Source organism: Idiotropiscis lumnitzeri, chromosome 13 (assembly GCF_059441095.1).
Source record: "Idiotropiscis lumnitzeri isolate Australia: NSW breed Sydney's pygmy pipehorse chromosome 13, RoL_Ilum_1.0, whole genome shotgun sequence".
Taxonomy (NCBI): domain Eukaryota; kingdom Metazoa; phylum Chordata; class Actinopteri; order Syngnathiformes; family Syngnathidae; genus Idiotropiscis; species Idiotropiscis lumnitzeri.
The window spans coordinates 6,167,489-6,189,207 of NC_142403.1; the positions used below are offsets into that span (position 1 = coordinate 6,167,489).

The 21,719-nt window shown below is 40.0% G+C and overlaps 1 protein-coding gene across 3 annotated transcripts in view; it reads left to right on the plus strand.

The window, feature by feature from the left end:
- Positions 1 to 21,719, plus strand: part of dennd1b (DENN/MADD domain containing 1B) — a 112,009-nt gene that overhangs the window by 72,715 nt on the left and 17,575 nt on the right. For all 3 annotated transcript variants that reach the window (XM_088313661.1, XM_088313664.1, XM_088313663.1), the window contains 6 exons: positions 6,922 to 7,047; positions 11,099 to 11,200; positions 17,798 to 17,888; positions 19,089 to 19,129; positions 20,463 to 20,498; positions 21,032 to 21,088. In XM_088313661.1, the coding sequence (XP_088169787.1) occupies positions 6,922 to 7,047; positions 11,099 to 11,200; positions 17,798 to 17,888; positions 19,089 to 19,129; positions 20,463 to 20,498; positions 21,032 to 21,088 (453 nt within the window). The remainder of the gene's footprint in view (positions 1 to 6,921; positions 7,048 to 11,098; positions 11,201 to 17,797; positions 17,889 to 19,088; positions 19,130 to 20,462; positions 20,499 to 21,031; positions 21,089 to 21,719) is intronic.

The window sequence follows — 21,719 nt, forward strand, 5'->3', positions numbered from 1 at the left end:
GGGGATGTTTGAGGCATTGTGTAGTCAAACACAGGCCTACAGTCTTGATTAATACTGAGTGATTCTCTGCCTGAGCTTAGCAGCCACACATTGTTTGCGAGCCACTGAAGCCGCCCTTCATTTCTCTCCAAAGCCTGCTGTATTATTCTCACTTTAAAAGCCCAGTGTCACTTTGTGTGAATGTATAAATAAAGTGAAATAGATTCAAAGCTTCAGGCCACAGGCAGGATTTTTATGTCTATTTCAAGTGTAAGAGCAAAAGCGAAGCGCTCTGATGTTGATTTAAGCAAACCTTATGAGATCCTGCTAATTAAGGCGACGCAGGCTGTGAGCACATGTGGACCCTATTACGCCGGCCGACTGACCAGTGGTCGTGCTTTTAGCGGGTTCAGAGTTCACAGTTGTCCCGAATTAGCCGTCCTTCCTCAGACGGGACCCCTACACTGGCTCCACAACTGCCCGCCCCCTTAATGGTCTTTCCCCACAATTTCACACATAATATTTTAGATTTATTGACTTCCACAAATGCTACCACGCCAGTAGCAGTTCCGGTTGCTTAAAAAAAAAAAAAAAACCTGAAAGAATGATCGCGTAATGGGACTCAAAAGGATCTACGTTTCCATTTTTAACTAAACCGGGCAATTTTTTGGCGTTGCTTTTTATGGCTTTGCTTTTGCTTATTTACATTTTCTTTTGTTTTGATTATCTCTGGAAAAATCATATTGTTAGAGTTTGCAAAGAATTGAATTCTTTGAGTAGTTTATATGCGTGAATAAACAATATTAATTGCACAGAGACACTGCTCGTGTCAGTAAAATCAATGTGTTGACAAGCATCCTGAAGAGAAAAATAGTAAATTTCAGCTGGAAGATCAAGGTATTTTGGTTTCTTTTTCTTTTGAGACACACCGCTTCTCCTCTGCATAGACATTGTGCTGATAACTTTTATAATTGGCTTTTGGTTGGTTGGGCTGTTTACCTCGCTAGTCATTAAAAGTATCCAAGAATAGCAAATTAGGATTCTGTTAATTCTGAAAACAAACAGTGTGTGACTGAATAATATTTTTATTTGATCCCCGCAACTGATCTGCAACCAATTTTTCATGTATTATTCTTTCTGTGCCACGTATTCAAGGTGAGGTGCTACAATGCAGCTTTACATCCTTATTTTTCTGATGCTCTCTCACATCACAGCCTAATTCCTTCTTTTCTCCTCCTCTCTGCCTCTCGCTACTTTGCTGACACCGTGTACTCATACACTCAGAGCCGTCGCGCATTTGATCATTTGTATTCCCAATCAAGGGGTAAATATACAGCGTACACTCCCACTTCCTGTATTTCAAGCCTCTCTTTGGAGGTTTACAAATGAATGAGGGGGCTGAGGTTGTGTCTGCACACCTCTCCTGAGATCACCTGGCACACTTAATCAAACATTGCGCCTTTAATTTGGTATTCGCTCCCCGAAAACAACATCTACATCATCATGCAGTCGGCGGCAGCGGGCAAACTCAAACATTTGCATTCGCTCGCAAATATGAGGCCTGCAAATGTCCAAACAGATATACGGTAAAGTCATGCTGCTAAATTATTATTATTATTATTATTTTTTGGCTTTTGTATTTTAAATGCTTTTCATTTTTACATTATAAATTTGCCGTTTGAGATTTTAAATGGGCATGGAGCATATACACTCACGCACGCACACTCATGCTGTGACACACTCGTTTACTCACGTGGCCTTCATTTTCAAATTGCGGTTCCGTGGATCAGAAGTTTAGAAGAAAAAAAAAAAGGGGAGAGCGCCATCACCCACTGCGTTGGTTCGGCGATGCTCGAGATGACATTTAACTGTAGTTAATTATGTATGCAAAACTCAGCTGCTCAGCTGCTTTAAGAGGTCAGCTTGACAAAATAGCCCCACACGAGGGAAAATCTCATGGCAATGCCTATTAAACAGTCTTTTCCTCCCTGATTTATTTCACCTGACTCGTGCATCATGTCGCCTGTAAAACACGCTGTGAAACTAAGAATTACATGTCTCACCACACCTTAATTGCAACTAATCGCGTCTGTATTTTAACTCATCCCTCGATCAAATACGACCAAAGGCCCGATTAAAAACAGAAGACTATTTTCCTCATTATTTTAAATCGTTAAATCCTTCAATTTCTCCGACTTTAAATACAGTAAATGCATGAATATGAGAGTTGAAAAGAGCATATTTTATTTGTGCTCATATGTGAAAGGACATGCCTGTTCAGTGTGTCTTTGTTCATTTTGTGTGTGCGCATACAGTTCAAACTGCAGCACATCAAAAGAAAGTGGGAGATTTTCATAGCGATTTTTTTTCTTTGTAGTTCTTTAATTGCGTCCCCATGGCTTTCTTTCCATGGACAGAATCTTAAACAAAACATTCAGAGGTTTTTTTTTGGTCGAGATTTTTTGGGGGGAAGAAGAAATCCTAACTTTATTCTTTTTTTTTTTTTGCACAACAGGCAAGTGTCAGGGTTGAAGGCTGATGCTTGAGCTGAATTTTAGTGTGGTTTTGTGTGCAACTTATCTTTGCTTTAATTGATTGTACTATAATTTTCAATATCTACTATGATATTAACAGGGTCTCTGACCGTATCAAATGTATGAGAAAACGTGTTCCGTTTCTCATACACAACCCAGCTTCATGAACGACTTCAATTCAATTCAGACACTCAGTTTCAGTAAGCTTTCCACATTTTACCAATTTGACCAGTAATAAGAAATCAAAAGTGAATTTCTGATCTGAATGAAGGCTAATAATGTATTAGGACAGAAATAGAACAGGTTTGCTAATTACCAAAACCGTTAATTCAGGCCAGTGACGTCCAAATAAGGTAAACGGGTGATGGTGTGTTGATCTTAAATTTATGAACATTTGTTAATAATCAAACTGGTCAAATTTAAATCATGTTTCAATACAACATACATTAAGAGTGGAAATGGTGAACTGTTTTTTTTTTGTTTTCTTTTTAAATGTGTTATTAGAGCATTCAGATGCTTGATTTATTTAAAATGCGCATACATATTACCCGCATATACACAGTGTTATAGAGTGTATGAAGTACATTTTCATCATGCATCAAATGTGTAACATTCCCAGCGCAGTGGTGCTTTTATTTCAACAAGTAAAGATCAATATTTCAGCAAGGCTTTTCTAAGGATTTGTTGAAAAGATTTGGCTGAATGTCAGCATCTCACCGGAATAGGCGTACTTTATTTCTCCTTGTTTTGTATACATATTAATGCATCGCAGCACACGCGCGCACAGATGTCTTGATAGTGTGGTATCATCCCTTATAGTCAAGCAGTGATCATCATTGCACCTGCTAATTACCGTCTCCAGCTGGAGAGTTAAATGGAGATCTGTTCGTTGTCTGACCTTTGACCCCGTGCTCTTTATGTGACGCACTTCAAACCCTGTTTGGGGCTGGCTGGGCCGGGCCTTAATGAGGCCCCGTGTCTGCCCTCTGTGGGCTGCGCGCCTCGGATGCCCCGCTTTCATCCGCGACCGTCCTCCCTTGATGTAAATTGAAAAGATCACAGCTATGGGGAGAAGACCTGGGCTGGAAAGGCCTCTCTGCATAGATTATGAATATCATAACTCAACAGTTTTCTTTCCCTCTGCCGCCGCACCCCCCAGCCACCCACTCCCCCTCCCCGGCCGCCATCCTTTCCCCGCACAATGCAATAGTTCTAATTGGACCCAATGGGGGACTCTCTGGCTTTGATCTCATCACCGCCACTGTGACTTTACACTAAAAAATGTCACTGCCAAATAGGGTTATCACCTGTAGAGCCTGGCCTTCCTCTGATGCCTGTACGTGTCTCGTTAGTTTCACTCAAACTGGAGAAGTTAATTAGTTTGACAGAGCCATTACCGTAGAGACGTACCTGATGATTGCGGCGTAGGCTGCGCAGTCAAACTCCAATTACCAAAACACACTTATTTTCATGTGATATGCAAAAGGTACATACCGATAGTGGGGCTATGCTTTTGTCTCTCTTGACAAAACCAATATTCAAGTATGTTTCACGCGCTGATTTGTGACTGCTGATTGATCGCCCACATGTGACATAGGAGGAATTTTAATCACCCTTCGACTTTTGAACACAACTTTTTCACCCCTAACACTGAGGAAGAGAACCCAACTGATTGTGTCCCCACCTCATTAAAAAGTGTTTGCCAGCGCAATGCTCTCAGCCGTTCAAAGCTGCTGCACACAACTAACTCTGTGTGCAGAGTAAACTCCGCTAGCCCGTCTTGTCTGACAGTCTTTGGGGTATGCCTCCCCCACTTAGACTGACATTGTGTTCACTTTGATTCGCACACCCCCACCACCAAATACGGGAGAAATAAAAAGACATTTTAATGAATTGCAAGGATTGGGAAAAAATGAAAATGCACATAAACATGAAATATTAATTCTAGAAAGAGCTTTACACAAACATAAAAGCATTTAGCACAATGAGTGAATATGGAGATGACACTTGTTAATTTAACCGTGATAAACTTTCCGTTTGATGCCTGGGAGCATTTGCGATGGCAGCACGGGGACGCTGTGGAGAGTGAGAAAGCCCAGGAGAAATGAAAAGACGCTGCTCATTTTGTCTCTGTCCCAGTTTAAGACTGACACTCTCTCCATCTCTCTGTTGCCTTCTTTCTTCTGCTCGCACTCTCTGTTCCTTTCCGCCTGTCCTCCGCCTGAGCTCTCTGAACACTTTGCTTCTCCTCCCTGAAGTTTTCCCGATCGGCTAATTGCGGATACTCAGACAGAAATGTCTCAGGATCGCTGCCGCTTCACAGCGTGATTATTTGGCCGTTTGTAATCACAATTGTCCTGTAATGCCAAGCAACATGGTGTCATTTGGTGATGGATTCACACACAGTCAGCATCACTTATATTAAATTGCAATTTTTGGCATAGTGAGGGATGTTTCTGGTTCGATAAGCCATGGATATAAGATATTAATATTAATTATATGCATACTCTGAGTGGCATATGTACTAGGCTTTAAGCGATCAGGATTTTGGAGATAAAAAAAAAAAAAGATAACTGATCACTGATTCGATCAGAAGATGACCAATTCATCCAGTCTATCTTAACAACTTGATTATTTACTGTACAGTTGACTCTCCCTATTCACGGGACCATCCGATAATTGACGGCTGTTGAAATGTATTGGGGGGAAAAAAATAATAACAACCTCAATTAAACCCTAAAACGTCTCCTAAAAAACGCTGATAAACATTCCGTACACAGACGATGGGTTCCCCCCCAACTAAAAATAAATAAATACATAAATACATAAATAATATTAGGGAAAAATTTGAGACTGTATATGCTTGAGAAACCGTGTATAATTACAATGGCTGCACAGAGTGACTGAGATTGTGTTTGGTGTAATGTCGATAGATGATGGTAAATGACATTGCAACCAATAACCAATTTTATATGTAGCAATCCAAATCCAGAGAGTCTGAGTTTCTGGGTTACATTGTAACACAACAGCATCATTTACGTTATTGCAACGCTGTATTCGTTGCTGAATTTCTCATTAAATCAGATAAATATTATCTCACTCCTTACCGTGCAATATTTTCTTTTCGCATTGTACAATCTGTTTTCTCTCTCCACATTTAGAGGAATACCCTGTTGAAGTACCCGCAAGAAGTCCAAGTCTTTAAATATGAAATGACGTCCACATTCAGACATTGAATATATAATTTACAGATGTAGTTGTTTTGTTTTAATCAACTACTAATATAGTGTAATAAGAGGAACATCTCACATACATGTCAAACTTGTTCCATAAAAATGTATCGTTTTTTTCTTAAAAAGCTAATGCATTTTAATTAGTATCAAATTGGCATATTTGATGCTAAGTGAAATATTTGGATAAAATAAAAACGTTATTTTCAGCACAGCAAAACTTAATTGTACGTGTGTATTTCTCATAAAAAAATATTATTTGCACTGTACAACATTATTTATTGGACTATATGACAAGATCCATATTTGTCATATTATCTCCAAGATATTACATGGCAACGAAATGTAGTCGGAGAATTATTTAAAATAATTTTTATTGTTTAATGTATAAACCAGGACATCATGATTCCTTGTATTTCTGTCAGCGGAATTAGAACCTGATCAAATGTCGAGGCCACTGAAAGGATGCGCAATCAGCAAAGCTGGCACATCCCACACAGAGAACAGCAGTCCCTCTCTGCCTCCTCCTCATCCTCCCCCACTCCTCCTTCTCCTCCTCGCTCAGTCAGACTGCTGCCGAGCAGGTGAGGAGAGACTCTTGACAACTTCTTTCCCAGACTCCCCGGGGACCATGGCCAGGGTGAATCTTTTGTCATCCTAAAACAAGCTCAGGCCTGCTGCTCCTCTCCTCTCGCCTGAAGTCTTGGAGCCGCGGCGAGGAGAGGGGAAAATAATTAAAGACATTTTATGTCAAGAGGCCCTTTCTAGAGGGAGCTGGAAGAACCATGAGGGGGAGGGGAACACAGTGGAGGTGGGAAGAAGTCGGGGAATAAAAAATGGAAGGATAAGTCAAAAGCAAAAAGGTGATGGGGAGGAGAGTGGCTGTGTGAGTAAAAGCAAGATTGTGAGTTTCCATTTCCCCTCTTGCCACCCCACATCCTATGCTCAATTAGCAAAACAGCAGGTGCTCGCAGCAGCGCAACGCATACGCACGGGGGTTCCTTTTTCCTTTTCTCATGTCTATTTTTCTTTTTTTGTGATGACCTGCAAATGTGATATTTCACACTCAGAATGGGCTAGCTGCTTCCCTCCCGCCAATTTCAGAGGTGATAATTTAACTTTTACCCCCCGTATCCGTACCTCTCTGACTGCATTTCTCTCGTCATGTTTTCCACCAGGTGTCCTCTCTGAAGAGCAAGCTCAAGAAGCAGTCAACAGCAACAGGAAGTGGCGTGGCGCGGGCCTTCCTGAGAGCGCAGGCCGCTCTGTTTGGCTCCTACCGAGATGCCCTCCGATATAAACCTGTAAGTGTCGATCACCATGGATACACAACCAGCTGTACATGTACTTGTGTTCTTCTGAAAGCGTCCTAAACATGCAAATGGCTTCATTAGCTTCAAAGTTGAGATGTTCTGCAGAACATGCCACACGATGATTAGCAAGTCTCGTCAGCTGATTGTTCTCAAAAGAGGATCACCCCAGCTGCATATTGGCTTGCCAATTCGAATGTAATATGCAAATATTTTGAGTTGAGTTTGTTGAGCATAGGGAGCAAGTGCCATAAATGCAGCCGTCTCTTCAGCGTGACCCCGGTATAAGCTTGTCAGCGAAATTGCCTCGTTTTGACAACATGAGTCTGCGAAAGCTTCCGGGATGTTTCTGTGTATCTGGCTTCATTTGGAAAAAAGTAGTTTGGGGAGGAAAAAATGTCTACTCGTGCTTAAGGTAAATACTTGTCTGTGAGGTCTTTCTTTGCAAATTCCTCATGATGTGGAGACCAGCGACCACTCATACGAAGAAGCAGCCAATCTATGTAAAATGTGTTTATTTCTGTTTAATCAAGTGTGTTTTGTAGTGTGGAACTTATGGTAAATCCTCAATAAGTGTGCAAGTGAACTGAAGACTGAATTATGAATACAAAAATGGTGAACTGAATTTCTGAGATGTGATAGTGTGGCGTGACACTTTTTTTCTGTTTTACTTTTCATGTTTATTTGTAACAAGTTAAAAGTTTGCCGATCATTGATGTGGTAGACATTGGATGGTATTAGCCTCTAAGTTTTGAACAGTGCAGTCGTAAGCCTTGGATCGCTGGGGTTGCGTTCTTGGCTTGTACCGGACATTCACGTTTGGTCTGTATTGTAATTCTCAACCATCAGTCTCGTATTTCTTTTTTTATTGATGTTATTTCCCGCTTACGAGAGTGCTATGACATGACATCAGATTTCTTCTTCGTCTTCTAAGTCAATACGTGGCTGTCACCACTGCTCAGACTGAGCTTAATTAAATGGTGACAAACTTGTATTGTCATAACTCTGGTGAAGTAGGAGGTATACCGAAATGTGACATGAAGGACTGTTATATTCAGTTTAATTCTTTGCACTTGGCTGTTTTTCTTGGAAAGAAGTTGTACAAACTTTTTCTGGCTAATGCATTATTTTTCAAATGGTATTTATGTATTTATTTATTTATTTACACAATATATATATTATAAACAAAGAGATCATAGAAATTTGCCAATAGTCTCGTGTAATTCTTAGGAAAATGCTATTTGGCTCTTTTTTTTTTTTAAATGATCTGTCATTGTTTTTTTTCTGTGAATTTTCACTATCTGAAGTACTGGTGATATAGGTACTTGTTATCGGTACTGCTTGATATATGATTTAAGTGTCTATGCTTGAGTTGTTGTACTAGTATCAGTCTGAAAGAACGTGGTCTCGAACATCCCTAATTTATAATTAAATGAATGGTTTCACATTACTGTGACTTCAAATTGCACTCTGCTGTTTGCTAATGTAATGTATCGGTTGCACATGGCCCATATGATTAACGCTATCAACGAGGCCTGTTTGACTCACTACACCATACACCGACTAGCCTTCTTCATGTATTTAAGATGGTGGTGTCATGTTAATTTAGTATCTGAAAAGGAAGCGAACTATTGAATAAAGTGACTAAATTTAGAAACCTATAAACATATTTGGAGAACAGAAGTTGAATTACGTGTGTTAATGCACCCGAGCTCCTCTTGTCTTGTAGGAATGTATCTCACGCTCTACCAATCCCAGTTATGGTGAATTGAGTAGAATGTCAGTTGTTGGACTGAGGCCGTTTAGATTGTGTGTAAAAGGTGAGTTTGCAGTTGGAATGCAAGTTTAAGGTGGGCCTGTCTGCGGCGATGAAATGTCAACAGATCTGAGGAGACTCAGGACGTTTCTTTTGAAGATCACTTTTAGCCGCCTTTGGTGTTGGACTTTCCTGTGCTAAGCCCCGCTAACATCACTTTACTGGATCTTTTCTGCAGATCAGGTCTGAGTTGGAGCTGGGTATACTACAGCATGTCCTGTTTGACAAATAGCGAAGCCTTTGTTCCTTTAGCTTTGAAACTAATTGGACTTTGTGGACTCCCACTCGCCAAGATGCTACATTATTGATGCTGTCTTGCTTTTCTGCGAATACAGACGGTACACGAACAAACTGCCTCCTCTCTGACACAAGCACTCACACTCAATGTTGTGTGTTTGTATACATGCAATCATTTCTCACTGGTTTCTTACAGACGGCATTTTTGCAAATGCCTCTGTGTGAACATACTGTATGCCCGCACACACACGCGTACACACGGTTCAACCTTGTCTTGCACCGACTTGTGATATTTGTGGAATAACTTTTTTCCAGACATGAGTGAGCCCATGGCTATGATTCACGGGCCCATATGTCTTGACAGAAGGAAGGGTGTGGAAACTTGGTGGAAGTCTTGCTGAGTTGTAAATGAAACAGCACTGGGAAATGCTAATGAGTCCAAAAGCCATCCGATGATTTGATAAGCATTTCATAGGTCAATCATATTTCTACTGGTGTCCTTCACCCCTTTGGACCGTCACACGAGCTAAAGAGCCACCTGAAATGGTATTTCACTTTCAACTTTGACGAAGGTTGCCTGGCAAGGTATGGGCACGAGTTACCATTAAGGAGCTTATATCGTTAACGTAAACAACTGAAATGGCAGGAATTTTTCCCAGGTGAGGCGTGATCTTGCCAAGGCTATATCATCACTGAACCTTCTTAAAATGACTTTTCTAAATAGAGACTTAGCTTCACTGGTTAAGTGTACACAGAACTAATAAGAATTTCCCAGCATGCTGTTCAGTTTTGTTTTGCTAGTTAGGCCGTAGGCAGCAGCAGCCAAATGGGGCCTGGAAAAATGATTCAACTCTCCTTTATGAGAGAATGAGCCTTGAAAACTTTTTTTTTTTCTGATGTAAGTGGAGCATTATTCCTGTGATGTAATTTGGGCCACTGCGATCATCCGCCCATCCCTGAAAATGGGGTTAGTCTCCAAGTGTTGTTGTGTTTTTTTTTGTTTTTTGTTTTTTTTTATGTCACACTGCGCTCGCAGCCAGACCACCAGACAACACGCATTGTTTTACAGCCAAAGAATTTAGAGCATCATTGCACTATGTGAGAATTATGTTAATTATCAGAAAGCATGTTTTGAAAATGACTTGGGGCTCCGCATGATTGGCCTGCAGTGGATTTGTTGTCATCCTCTGTGTCTACAGCTCACAGGCCAACAGACATGATGTAAGGAACAGTAATAACGTCTTCATGTGGAGCACTGTGGAATTTACTGAGACTGCGTACAGCCTGCCAAGGGACCTCTTTTTTAGTTTTTTTTTTCTTCCTTCCTCTAGCCGTCATGTCCCCTCTCAGACATTTTTTGACCCACTAATGAAGAAATTTGTTGAAATACTTACTTATTTTGGAAGAGTTTTAAAGCTTAGAGCAGACACCGTGTGAATGACCTTGTGCTATTTATCATATCAACCGCTGATTCTCAAAGTGTGGTACGCAGGCTTCCTCTAGTGGTACGCAAAAAAAATGTTCAAATTGCTTTTTTTTTATACCAATAAAATACATTTGTTGAAAATAATTTTATTCAGTCAGTTGTATTTAACTTTCACATACAATACATTTGAATGGAATATTTTAGAACTGTTTGCAAAGAAAGTGGTACGTTTTCCTTTCAACTTTTTACTCATCCTGGTTAACAATTTATTCTATTTAAGCGTGGTGTTGATGTTCAAACTGCGCATATTGTGACAGTGACTTACAATTAAATAACATGATGGTGATTTTTTTAAGGTAGTTCTTGGTGTAAAAAAGTTGGAGAACCACTGATATAACCAATTGTTTATAACCTCCAGCTACTAAAGTGGCCTGACACACCCTCCGTTTGCTCATATTTTTTTTTTAACTCAATCGGTTAGATTAATATGAAAGAGTAGTTTGTTAAAATTATTAATTTCTGTTTATCAAAACAACATTGAATATTGTCTGTGTGGACTCTTCAAGGGGGAGCCAATAACGTTCTGCGAGGAGAGCTTTGTGAGCCATCGTTCCAGCACGATGAGAAACTTTTTGTCCATGGCTGTCAACCTGCAGCTCTTCAAACAGGTACAAACAACTTCTCTTTGTGTGCGTGGGTGTCTTTGTGTGCTTTCTACTATGCCTTCATTTCCGTTCACTAACGATCATTTATTTTGTAAAATGTGCTCATTTCAAGTGAGAACTTTTTGGGTTCCCAAAAGTGAAGGATTCTGAACATGCAGGGTGTCGCATTATGATTTTAGGCAGATGGACTAGAATTGAAATGAGTAATTAATCTAGATCAGTGCTTCTCAAATGGGAGTACTTTAAGTAACTCCAGGGGGTAGGTGAGAGTTTTAAAAGTAATTATTTTGTTAATTAAATGTTTCAGGATAATAGAAGTTCATGAAACACATTTTTCATTAAGCAGGTTATTCAATTTAATTGTTTCAAAAACCCAAATTCTCCCCATATTATAATTGTTCGACCCAACTTGTCACATGCTATCAGATGCAAGTGCAAAGAAAGCCAAGCCAGAGTCAGCAAAATTCTGGTCGCATGTTGAAGATTATTTTATTTGGATTTCTGCCCACAAGTTGCAGATCTCTTCTATGATCCAAAAGCGGACACTTTATGTTGATTATTTTTGTGGACAAATACAAATGAAGTTTAAAAGGTTCTGAAGTTTAATAACTCAGACAGTGTGGCATCTTTTAAGTCTTCTTCTTATTTTTCTCATTATTATCATTATTATTATGTACTTATTTATTTTTACCCAAAAATGCTTTGCTCTGGTTAAGGGGTACTTGGCTGGAAAAAAATATATCACTGGGGTTCATCACTGAAAAAAGGTTGAGAACCCTTGATCGCGAGCCTCTCCAAAATTTAATGGGTCCATCCAGCTGATTGCCACCACGCTACTAGATTTTGTGTTCAAGTGTGTCTGTCCTACAGTCATTGGCTTTCCCGGATAAAACTGCGGTCTGTCTTGTTTGCTGCCTAATGGTGTTGAGATCACTGGCAAAGAGACCTGCTAGAAATGGTTTGGTAAGGGGAGCCACATGGAAGGTGATGGGCTGAAAGTTCTGTCCGTCAAAGCCACCAACAAGTGTAAAAGTTGGAAGGAAGCTTAAAAAAAACTAAAGGGCTCCCTTTCAAGCAGTTTGCAACATTCATGAGACTCACACTGCCTCGCAAAATCAAGTCAAGTCATCATTTTATAGAAGATCAAATTTTATGCTGTGTGCTCAGCAAACGATGTGCTGAGTTGGTGTAATTCCAGTTGGCTTGTAGAATTTTTACATTTTTTTTCCCCGAGCGATGAGAAGCAGTCAAGACAGAAGCCCGGACCGGATTCATAGATGGTTACTGACCTCATGAAAATGTTTACAGTGCTTATCTCAGCATACACTCCGGCCAGCGCAAGCATGTTGCAAGAATTTTAATTAAGAACATTGACCACTGACACATTGTATTCCACTGTGGCTTTGACTGCGTTCATGAGCATACACCTTGTGTGTTATCCTTTATTCACGTGAGGCTGCAGGAGCTTTCCTTCCAATCACTCATGTATACTTTATGGTTTGTCCCTCCAAATGCCTTCTGCCATACAAAACGTAACCGTGTCTGAGCCAAGTGGAAAGACACCCCTGCTATGAAGAACATTTTTCTTCACCCCTTGAACTTTTCTTTGTGATCTCTGACCCGTGATAGTTGTGTGATTTACCCCCGAGAGTACAATCAGCCTTTTGTTTCTTTGGACACTCCGCTCCATCTATAATTTTCCCAGAGCAGAGCAGATAGTGAGCAACAGTTCAAAGCCTCCTCCCGACCGGCTCCTGCCTCCGCTCTAACGTTGGGAAACAGGCCCTTATCTGCACTCTAGCACGGGGGATGGGATGGTCTTATCTCCCCCACTCCTCTTTCGACCGAGATGCCAGTGGCGTGCGCAAGCTCTGCACTGGCCTTGACCCATATCCGCTCCAGCAACACACAAACATCCAATGCGTGTAAGAATGGAACTCACACTTTGTGTGGCTTGGCTGCTCTGTAGTTTTGAAATAATAGCTTCAGGTTAATTCAATATTGCGATATATTGTGCTTGATTTCTGTAGGAAATTTCCTTTACGTCATATTCCACCTGAAACACACAAATTGATTAACGTTTAAGCCCGTATCCTTTAACCCCCTACCTGTTTTTATTTTTTGTGTGATTTTAAAGCTTATCCACACAAATGAGATGTCTTTTCCATTAATTGTAATTTCATGAGAGGGAACGACTTGGTGTTGAGTTCTAAAAATAAAGTCATTATGTCCAGTAATAAGGAAACTTGGAATCGGTTTCATATATGTTAGTCATGAGTACAAATAACCAAATGATTTAGAGTTTAATGGATGCAAGGGAAATGCGATAACGATATATCTTTAGTTGGATTATGTGCGGTATGTGTCCAAGTGCATACAAACCACACATCCAAATCTAATTGTAACTGATGATGAATGTTGAAAAGTTTGAAGAGCCATGCTGCTACTGTAGACCTGATTTACAGTGTCCTGAAACAAATCAAATTGTAGTTCCAGGACAGAATGGTTGTTAATTGTGACCATTTTCGAGCAAGAAAATGCTGTCAAATGGTCCTCCATATACCCGACAAAGAACAAATTAAATTGCATTTGTCTTTTGGCTTAAGTCGCAACTTTTCTTTTTTCTATTACCCAAATGTTGGCACTCTTCTCACTCCAACAGGTCATCAATTTTCAAGGCAGTCAAAAAATGCGGGGGGAAAGGTTGATGCCATCAACCTGCTTCCTATCAGCCATTCACAGCTCCTACACACACACGCGTGCACACACACTGAGATTCTGCTAGCAGAGTCTGAGTCAATGAACTCTTCCTGAGCATGATAACTCTAAGCTGCACACACTTGTGTATAGGGGGACAATTGCCAAGAGCTCCTATTCACACAACTTATGACCCATTAATAATCTATCATCCAGAGTCACTTCACTAGTTGTGAACATTTTGAATGCACTTGAATAAATCAACCAATGAAATTAAAATGCCAACTGACGTAAAATCAAATCGCTGACATCAGGACAAAACTTCCTTTGTCCAATTTGTATTCACAACTATACCGTAATATTGGTCAGTCCACGTGTGTAGGTGGCATTGTTAAAATTATTGACCAATCTAAAATGATGCAAGTAGCCTTCTCTTTTGGATGATATAATGTTACTGGCTGAGAAAACATGCCATATTTGGTGTTTCCTGAAAAGTGATGATTTTGGAGGGATGATGCCTGCAAAATGCGTGTGGCATATGTGCAACATATATTCGCATGCTAGCTCTCAAATACTAAGGAAAAAAATAGTTACAATTCTTTTTTTTCCATTAAAAGTGTTAATTTTGTGCAGATTCTTTTCAAGATATTGTTGGAAGTTTATTGGCTGTTCTTTAAATTGTGATAATAGCACCATAGGTTAGTTTTGTCACCTCTCATAACCAAATATCATTTTTACCACCTGGGAAAATGAATGAATGCTATGAAGCCAGATCAAGACTGCAGTTTGTTTTATTCATTTAACAATTTATTTGACTCAATGACAGTAAAAGTACCACTTCCCTGGTGGTGGTATGTAATTAATTTGTCTCCTGCACGATTTGCATCTAAAACGGTGAAATGAAGAGGAGGATTTAATCTGCCGGTAGTTCTGATCTGATTTTTAACTTGTGCAGCTTGTTGATGAACATCAAGATTGAAAATATTTTAACATACTGGTCATTTTTCTCACTTTCTTGTTAGCTAAGTAGGAAATTATTGGTTTGTGCTGACCAGTTTGTCTAATTAATGCCTACAACGAGTCAGGTAATCAGCCTGAGTGAGATAAGTATCAACTTTGGCACGGTGTTGATTTGGGTTGATTATGTGCGCTAATTGGAGCAGCCACGTTGCCGAGTAGTTTCTCACCTCTCATTAAAATAATCTAATGATGAGCTTCCAGTCTCCTGACCAGAGGAGAAGGTGGCTGTGTGGCTTGTTAGTTAGCAGGCAGTCCCTGAGGACAACGTGGTCCAAAACAACCTCAGGTCTTGTTGCATGTTGGGCACATTTGCAAAGAGGAACACGTTAGAGCTGTACCAGGGCTGGGTGAAATGGCCCGGAAATATAATATTGGACTCCCCTCCCCTGCAAATCCCCTGAAAAGCGGAAATTAAACAATTTCCTATTTAAAGCAATCAATTTGTTTTGTTCCCCTTTCAGAAAAAAAGAGAAAGCAAATGACATTATTCAATACCTGGAGAATGGTTCCCTTTATATACCAACCTTAATGTTTAATAAAACATGGTTGAATGGAATTTTTGCCAACTGCTCCAGGTCCCTCAGATTTGAAGAGAGCTTCTTCCCAGCTGCTGTTTTCAGATCTCGCCTTTCTGGAATTTAGGTCCGGACGCATTGCTGGCCACTTCAGAACTCTCCAGTGTTTTGTCTTAAGTCATTTTGGGTACTCTTATAAGTGCGCTTTGCCATTGTCCTGTAAGACTTCTGACGAACACCCTACTGGGCCCTACGTTGCTTCTCAAAATTATTCGGTAGTCTTCAGATTTCATAATGCCATGCAAACAGTCCAGACATCTAGTATCAGAAGCAACAAAGCAACCTAAAAAAAAAATATCAGTGAACGTCCTCCACCGTGTTTGACTGTAGGGACTGTGTTTTTTTCTTTCAAGGCCTGATTTTCCTTTTGATAAACAGTTCATTGATGTGCTTCACCCCAAGCTGTGCTTGTGTAAGCCAGAAGGATTTTTGCTTCTCCAGGTAAATCTGGGCAAACTCCTACCTGGCTTTATGTGTCTGTGTCAGCAATGGGGTTCTTCTGGATCTTCAACCGCGGTGTTCCTTTTCATTCAAATGGCGACAATGTTGTACGCCGTGTCTGCAGGTGAACTTGAATTGGAAGTGATGATTCAAACAATCCTTCATTGCACTCTTTTAAGAATGTTTCTCTTCCATCCACAACCAGGGAGAATGGCTACAACGTTATGTTCATCCCTGGAGATGGATTTGTAGCCTTGAGATTGTCGTGGCTTTTCCGCCATTTTGGTTTTCAAATCCTCGAACAATTCTTGGCTCTCTCTTTACAATATGTTTAGTGTGGAGCACACACACGTCACCATTTACCCTTTTTAACTACCTGCAAGTATGATTTCTAGATTGCCAGCACAGGTGGGTTTGATTACAAATGAAAGGATCATTTCTTTTTGTTGTGCAGATGCAAAGACAAGAAATAAACATGCATACCGAAGAATTTGTAATTGCCCGAATTTTCTGGTGTAAGTGACGATTTAACCGAGAGAAGCACAGGGGTGCCAGTGTTTTTGCTGATGACTTTGAAGCATTTCAAATACAGTACGTTCCATGCGGGTTCCCTCGTTATAATAAAAATGTTTTGGCAAGGAAAGTAAGCCGGCCTCTTTGTTGCTCATTGTCTGACGCTGCAAACATGGACCAATTCCAAATGACCAACAAAATTGTGCCCCTTTCATCAACTAGCTTTCCTCTGTTCACCGCCATGTCGTCACTGTAAACAGGCTACCGAAGCTGCTAAGAGGGATAGATGGATTTTATTCCATTTTTTGTTTTTTAAATCACTGTGACCTCTTGCCACCTAAAAACTATTTAGCAATTAAATTGTAAAGTGCACAGCTGTAGGCTGCACAACTAGCAAGAAAATGTTCTGAAGTGAAACATTTTTACTTTTGTGTGTTTTTAAGAATATAAATATGTAACCCCATTGAAAAGCATGCATTTCCGAATATTTTTTATTTATTTGAACTGTGCAACCGAAGAGCACGAGCATGACAAGTTATTTTAAGGGGCAAGACACATGGACATTTATTCTTTTAATTAAACACAGATACAAAAAAAATATATTTTAACACCCCCCAACCCTTTTTTGGCCACGCATTCTTTTACTTAGCGAAATAATAAGGCATGTTGCATCTAATTTGATGTAAAATAAACAAACGTGTATTACTTGTCTTGTACAGGCCTACATCCCATCCCAACTGCTTTATATCGTCTGTATTTTGCCACATAGGCCCTCGCCTTGCTGAAATAAACTTCACAGGTCATCCTCTGACTTAGTTATTACGGTTTTAAAAGCCATTTAAATACTCCCCAGAAATGTATTATTTATTTTTTGCCATTTTCTCATCATTCATCCATTGATTCAGTGCACAAGCTCAGTTCATGTAATAGAAATGATGGTTCCATCTGGCTTTATTTGCGTTTATGTTAGACATTTATCCCACTTTGATGTGTGCACCCTATATCTCTTTGACTTGCATGTTACATGCACTTGTGGGGTTTCCTGAAATGTGTACAGTCTTGGCTGTTACTTTCGTGTTTATGAGATGGTGATTTATGTGTTCCAAAGAAAGGAAATGAAACTTCCTCATGTCTTGGCCGCTGTCGCACTACTCCCTCACCTGCTGCACATTAGCAAGTCCCTATTACCTGCAAACCACCTAATCTTTGTCTTGTGGTTCCGTCCGCCAGGATTAATAACACCCAAGTGTCGCCCCAATGATTGACTCTGTGCGCATGTGTCTGTATATCACTTTAAGTGTTTGCTTGCCCCTCCTCCTCACCTTAATAAAGCAGTTGTAATTTATGTTTGCAGTTCATCGACGGGCGGCTGGCCAAATTGAACGCAGGCCGCGGCTTCACCGACGTGTTTGAAGAAGAGATCACAGAAGGGGGCTTTTGCGGAAGTGAGTTGTGGCAGAGCTGTCCATCAATTAGTCACTTTAGATTAACTTGCCATATTTCAGGTTCGACATGAAAGTTATTGTGCTCAAGTGAAAAGGTGATGAATGAAACAATGCGTCTTAAAAATGATTCAGGGGTGTGTTCTGACATGAAAACTTTAAACGCTGCTGGTTTTCCTCTGATATCCCATCGTGATTACATGAGTTGCATTGATGAGCTGACTTAGACTATTGGATTCTAATTATTATTGACATAAAAGGCAACATCCAGCTTTGAAGTGACACTCACAAGTTAGAAGCAAAGCAGCACCTTTTCAAGCTGAATTAGTTCTATTCGTGTTGGATATGCACTTACACGCTAAAAAGCTTATCTTACTTTTGCTTGAATATGGCAAAAGACAATTGATGGAAAATATTAAATTTGGTTTCTCAGCAATGACAATGCAGACACAACAGACACCTGAGAGGAAATGAAATTCAGATGCAAACACCTCAGGTTTTATTTGTATTTACATAGAAGCATAAACTGCAATAAACATTTGTCATTATTCACTTCATCACTTATTTTGACTTTTGGCGCCATCAAAAAGCAAAAAAAGCAGTCAAATTTTGCCCACCCGTTTTCTGTATTGGTGCTGTGAAAATTGCTGCTTTAAAACAATGATGTGTATGATTCTGTTATTATTTGTTAACACAAATGAACACCCATATCATCTGATAACATCTATGTGAGCAATGTTATTGTTTTTCTTCCTGAGCAATAAACATAAATATACAGTAAAATGTGTCTTTGAAACACACACACACACTATAAACGACTTTTATTAGACTGCGTTTACTAATGTTCATTAAGTATTTAAGCAATCCTGTGCAGAATATGCAGGACGTGTCTAATCAATGTTGATCAACATTTAAGTTACAAAGTCACAAATCTCCTTTTCATTTTCCTTTTAACTCGTGGCTATGTAGAAGGGCAAACAACACAACAAATGACATTGATAGTCAATATTGAAATTGTGATGTATTCATTTGTTCCATCCTTTACTTTAGTTCCTCCATATTTTACACTTAAACTAAAAAAACAATAATTGAATGAATTGAGTCATTGCAACTGTGACTGAATGTGACACCATGCAGTCCATATTTAACAGTGCTGTGAAGACCACAATGAGTCATTCATATTTGTTTTTATTTTCTCCTCAGGTAACGCAAAGTCTTATCAGCAGTGGATGCACACTGTAAAGGTAATGACGAGGCCCTGCATCCCATAACTGCTTATATACTAACTCCATTTCACCTTTCACACCATTTCCTTTAAAGTTAATTAAAAGCGTGACTGACACAACTCTGGACTGAGAGAACGGGCAGCCCGGATGTCCGGGTACAGCTGCAGAGCATTTAGGGTGTGTGAAGTGGCGCGTGTAGCCAGCCGGACAGTGGAGACAGAAGTGATTTGACATGACAAGACGTCTACGGACATGACGTGTTGATCTGGCCGCAAACATTGATGTTACGGCGTTAAACCAAGCCGGGAACATAGATCTCCTTCCTCCTTCATCGCTTTTTCTCACTGTCTGTCTCTCTTTATCTCCCTCCCTCGTTTCATCTCTGTCACCGAACACCCCCCCCCCTCTCCGCCGACCCATCTCCCAATCCAATCTCTGTCTCTTCCTCTCACTCACTACACTGACTGTCTCTAACTCTCCCCCCGCTGTCAGCTGCGGCTGAATTAGTTCTCTAGAGTGCTCTTCAAAGGTTTGTTAAAGTTCACATTTCCTGACTGACAGGGATCTATAAGAGGGGCCTTCACCTCGGGCCCCCCACTCCTCTCCCTCTCTCTCTTCTGCCAACTTCAGAAACGCTGCCTGCCATTTTCTCTATTTAGCTGTTTAGCCAACGCTTTGTGCTTTTACTGGAGACCTAAAGGGAGCACGAGTGAGACGGCAAAGGAATTAGGAAAGATGCAGTAGAAGACGCTCTAAGAAAGACATTGCCTTCCAGAATGTCGGTCAGCTGGCCTCAAAGTGGATATCAATCGAATGGTGTCCCTTCCATCCTCCGCTTCTAAATAAAAACCACCATAATGCCTTGAAACGTGAGCTTTATGCAGTGATTGATACTTTGCCAGGTTTCTGCAATGCTACTCTGAAGTTGTATTGCGTTGCTATTTACGGCTACTCGCTGACGACTGTGATATTGAAAATCACAGTACTGTTTTAAATGACAAGATTGCTGAGGGTCAATAAGGGAATAAATGTATGTAGCGCCATTTAGACGAGAACTATACTGAAATCTAATGTACCATTGAGTTGTAACACATAAGAAATACATCTGTCGATACACATGAGGGCAGGTGTCCTGTCTGGTCAGCCATTGTTATAGAACATTAAATCAGGTGATCTGCTATCCCCATGGCAACACCAGAGAATGTTTTTGTGCTTATTGCAAGCCGGTGTGCCTGCAGTATGATTTTGCAGCTTTTATTTTTAGAGTACAATGCTATGTGTGCATCGCAATTTCATTATATTTGGTTGTTTATGTACATGAATTCTGATGAATTTAACTTGTTGTTCACAGAGAGGAGGGGCACTCATCAATACAGCAGTGACGAAGGTAAAGCTTTTGCACAATCGCAGCTTGATGCATATCCTTGTTTAGTCGGCGCACATACAAATTTATATCTTCAATAGTGAATTAACATGAAGGTCAAAGGACTACATTTTGGACAGAAAAAGAACGCACAAGGTATTTGACGTGAGGGATCAAAAAGTCTGTACATATTTAATAAGCAAAAACCATAAGTGATAAGTGATAGTTAAGGCGGTTTATGATGGTCAAGGTGCCCTTCATGTGAGATATTTTAGGTTAAACCAAAACTTACAATCTCTCATAATATATATATATATATATATATATATATATATATGTATATATATATATATATATATATATATATATATATATGTATATATATATATATATATATATATATATATATATATATATATATATATATATATATATATATATATATATATATATATATATATATATATATATATAAATAAAATGTATGATATGTTGCATTACGGTATGCTACGGTACGGTACGTTGCGTTACCTTAACACATGTACGTTTCCTCACAGGCCAAAAGTCATGCCAAGAAGGGCATCCGGGACATTAAGGGACGACTTAAAGCACGGGTGAGCAGCAGCACAGGACCTTCACACCTCCCATGCACACACACTCATACACACAAGGCTGCTGTGAGACAGCCGGACACGCACGCCCCTCATAGCAAGAGGCGGGAAAGGCTGCTTTACATGGAGCGTGCGATTCCCATGCAGGACTCTTTAATGACTGCCGAAGCCCTTTCAGCGCTTTGTTCATGCCTGTACATTTTTAACCAACGCCCCTCTGGCTATGGTCTGTCATGTCACCCCAACCCCTCTTTCCCCTTTATTGTCTGCATATTTCATCAGCGAGCCTGTGATTCCCTCAAAGCTAATGTAACGAGGTGTATGTTTCCATAAGCCTGCTGGATTTGATGAGGCAAATGCAGTTTCATCTGTCAGTGGGGCACTGATTATGCGCAACATGAGCAAGATGCAGCCCTCTGCGAAACACGCGTACACACAAACACGCTCGCGCTGTCCGAGCGGCTAATAAAAACTCTGAAAATCTCTTCAAAGATTTGCAAAGAGTATTTTTCCTGTGTTTTTAGAAGTCATAAACATGAATTCAGTTTAATTTTTTTTATTTATTTATTTATTTTTTTTACATTTCTTTGGGCTGCTAATGGACAATAAAGGACATAGACTTACTGAAGTTTAA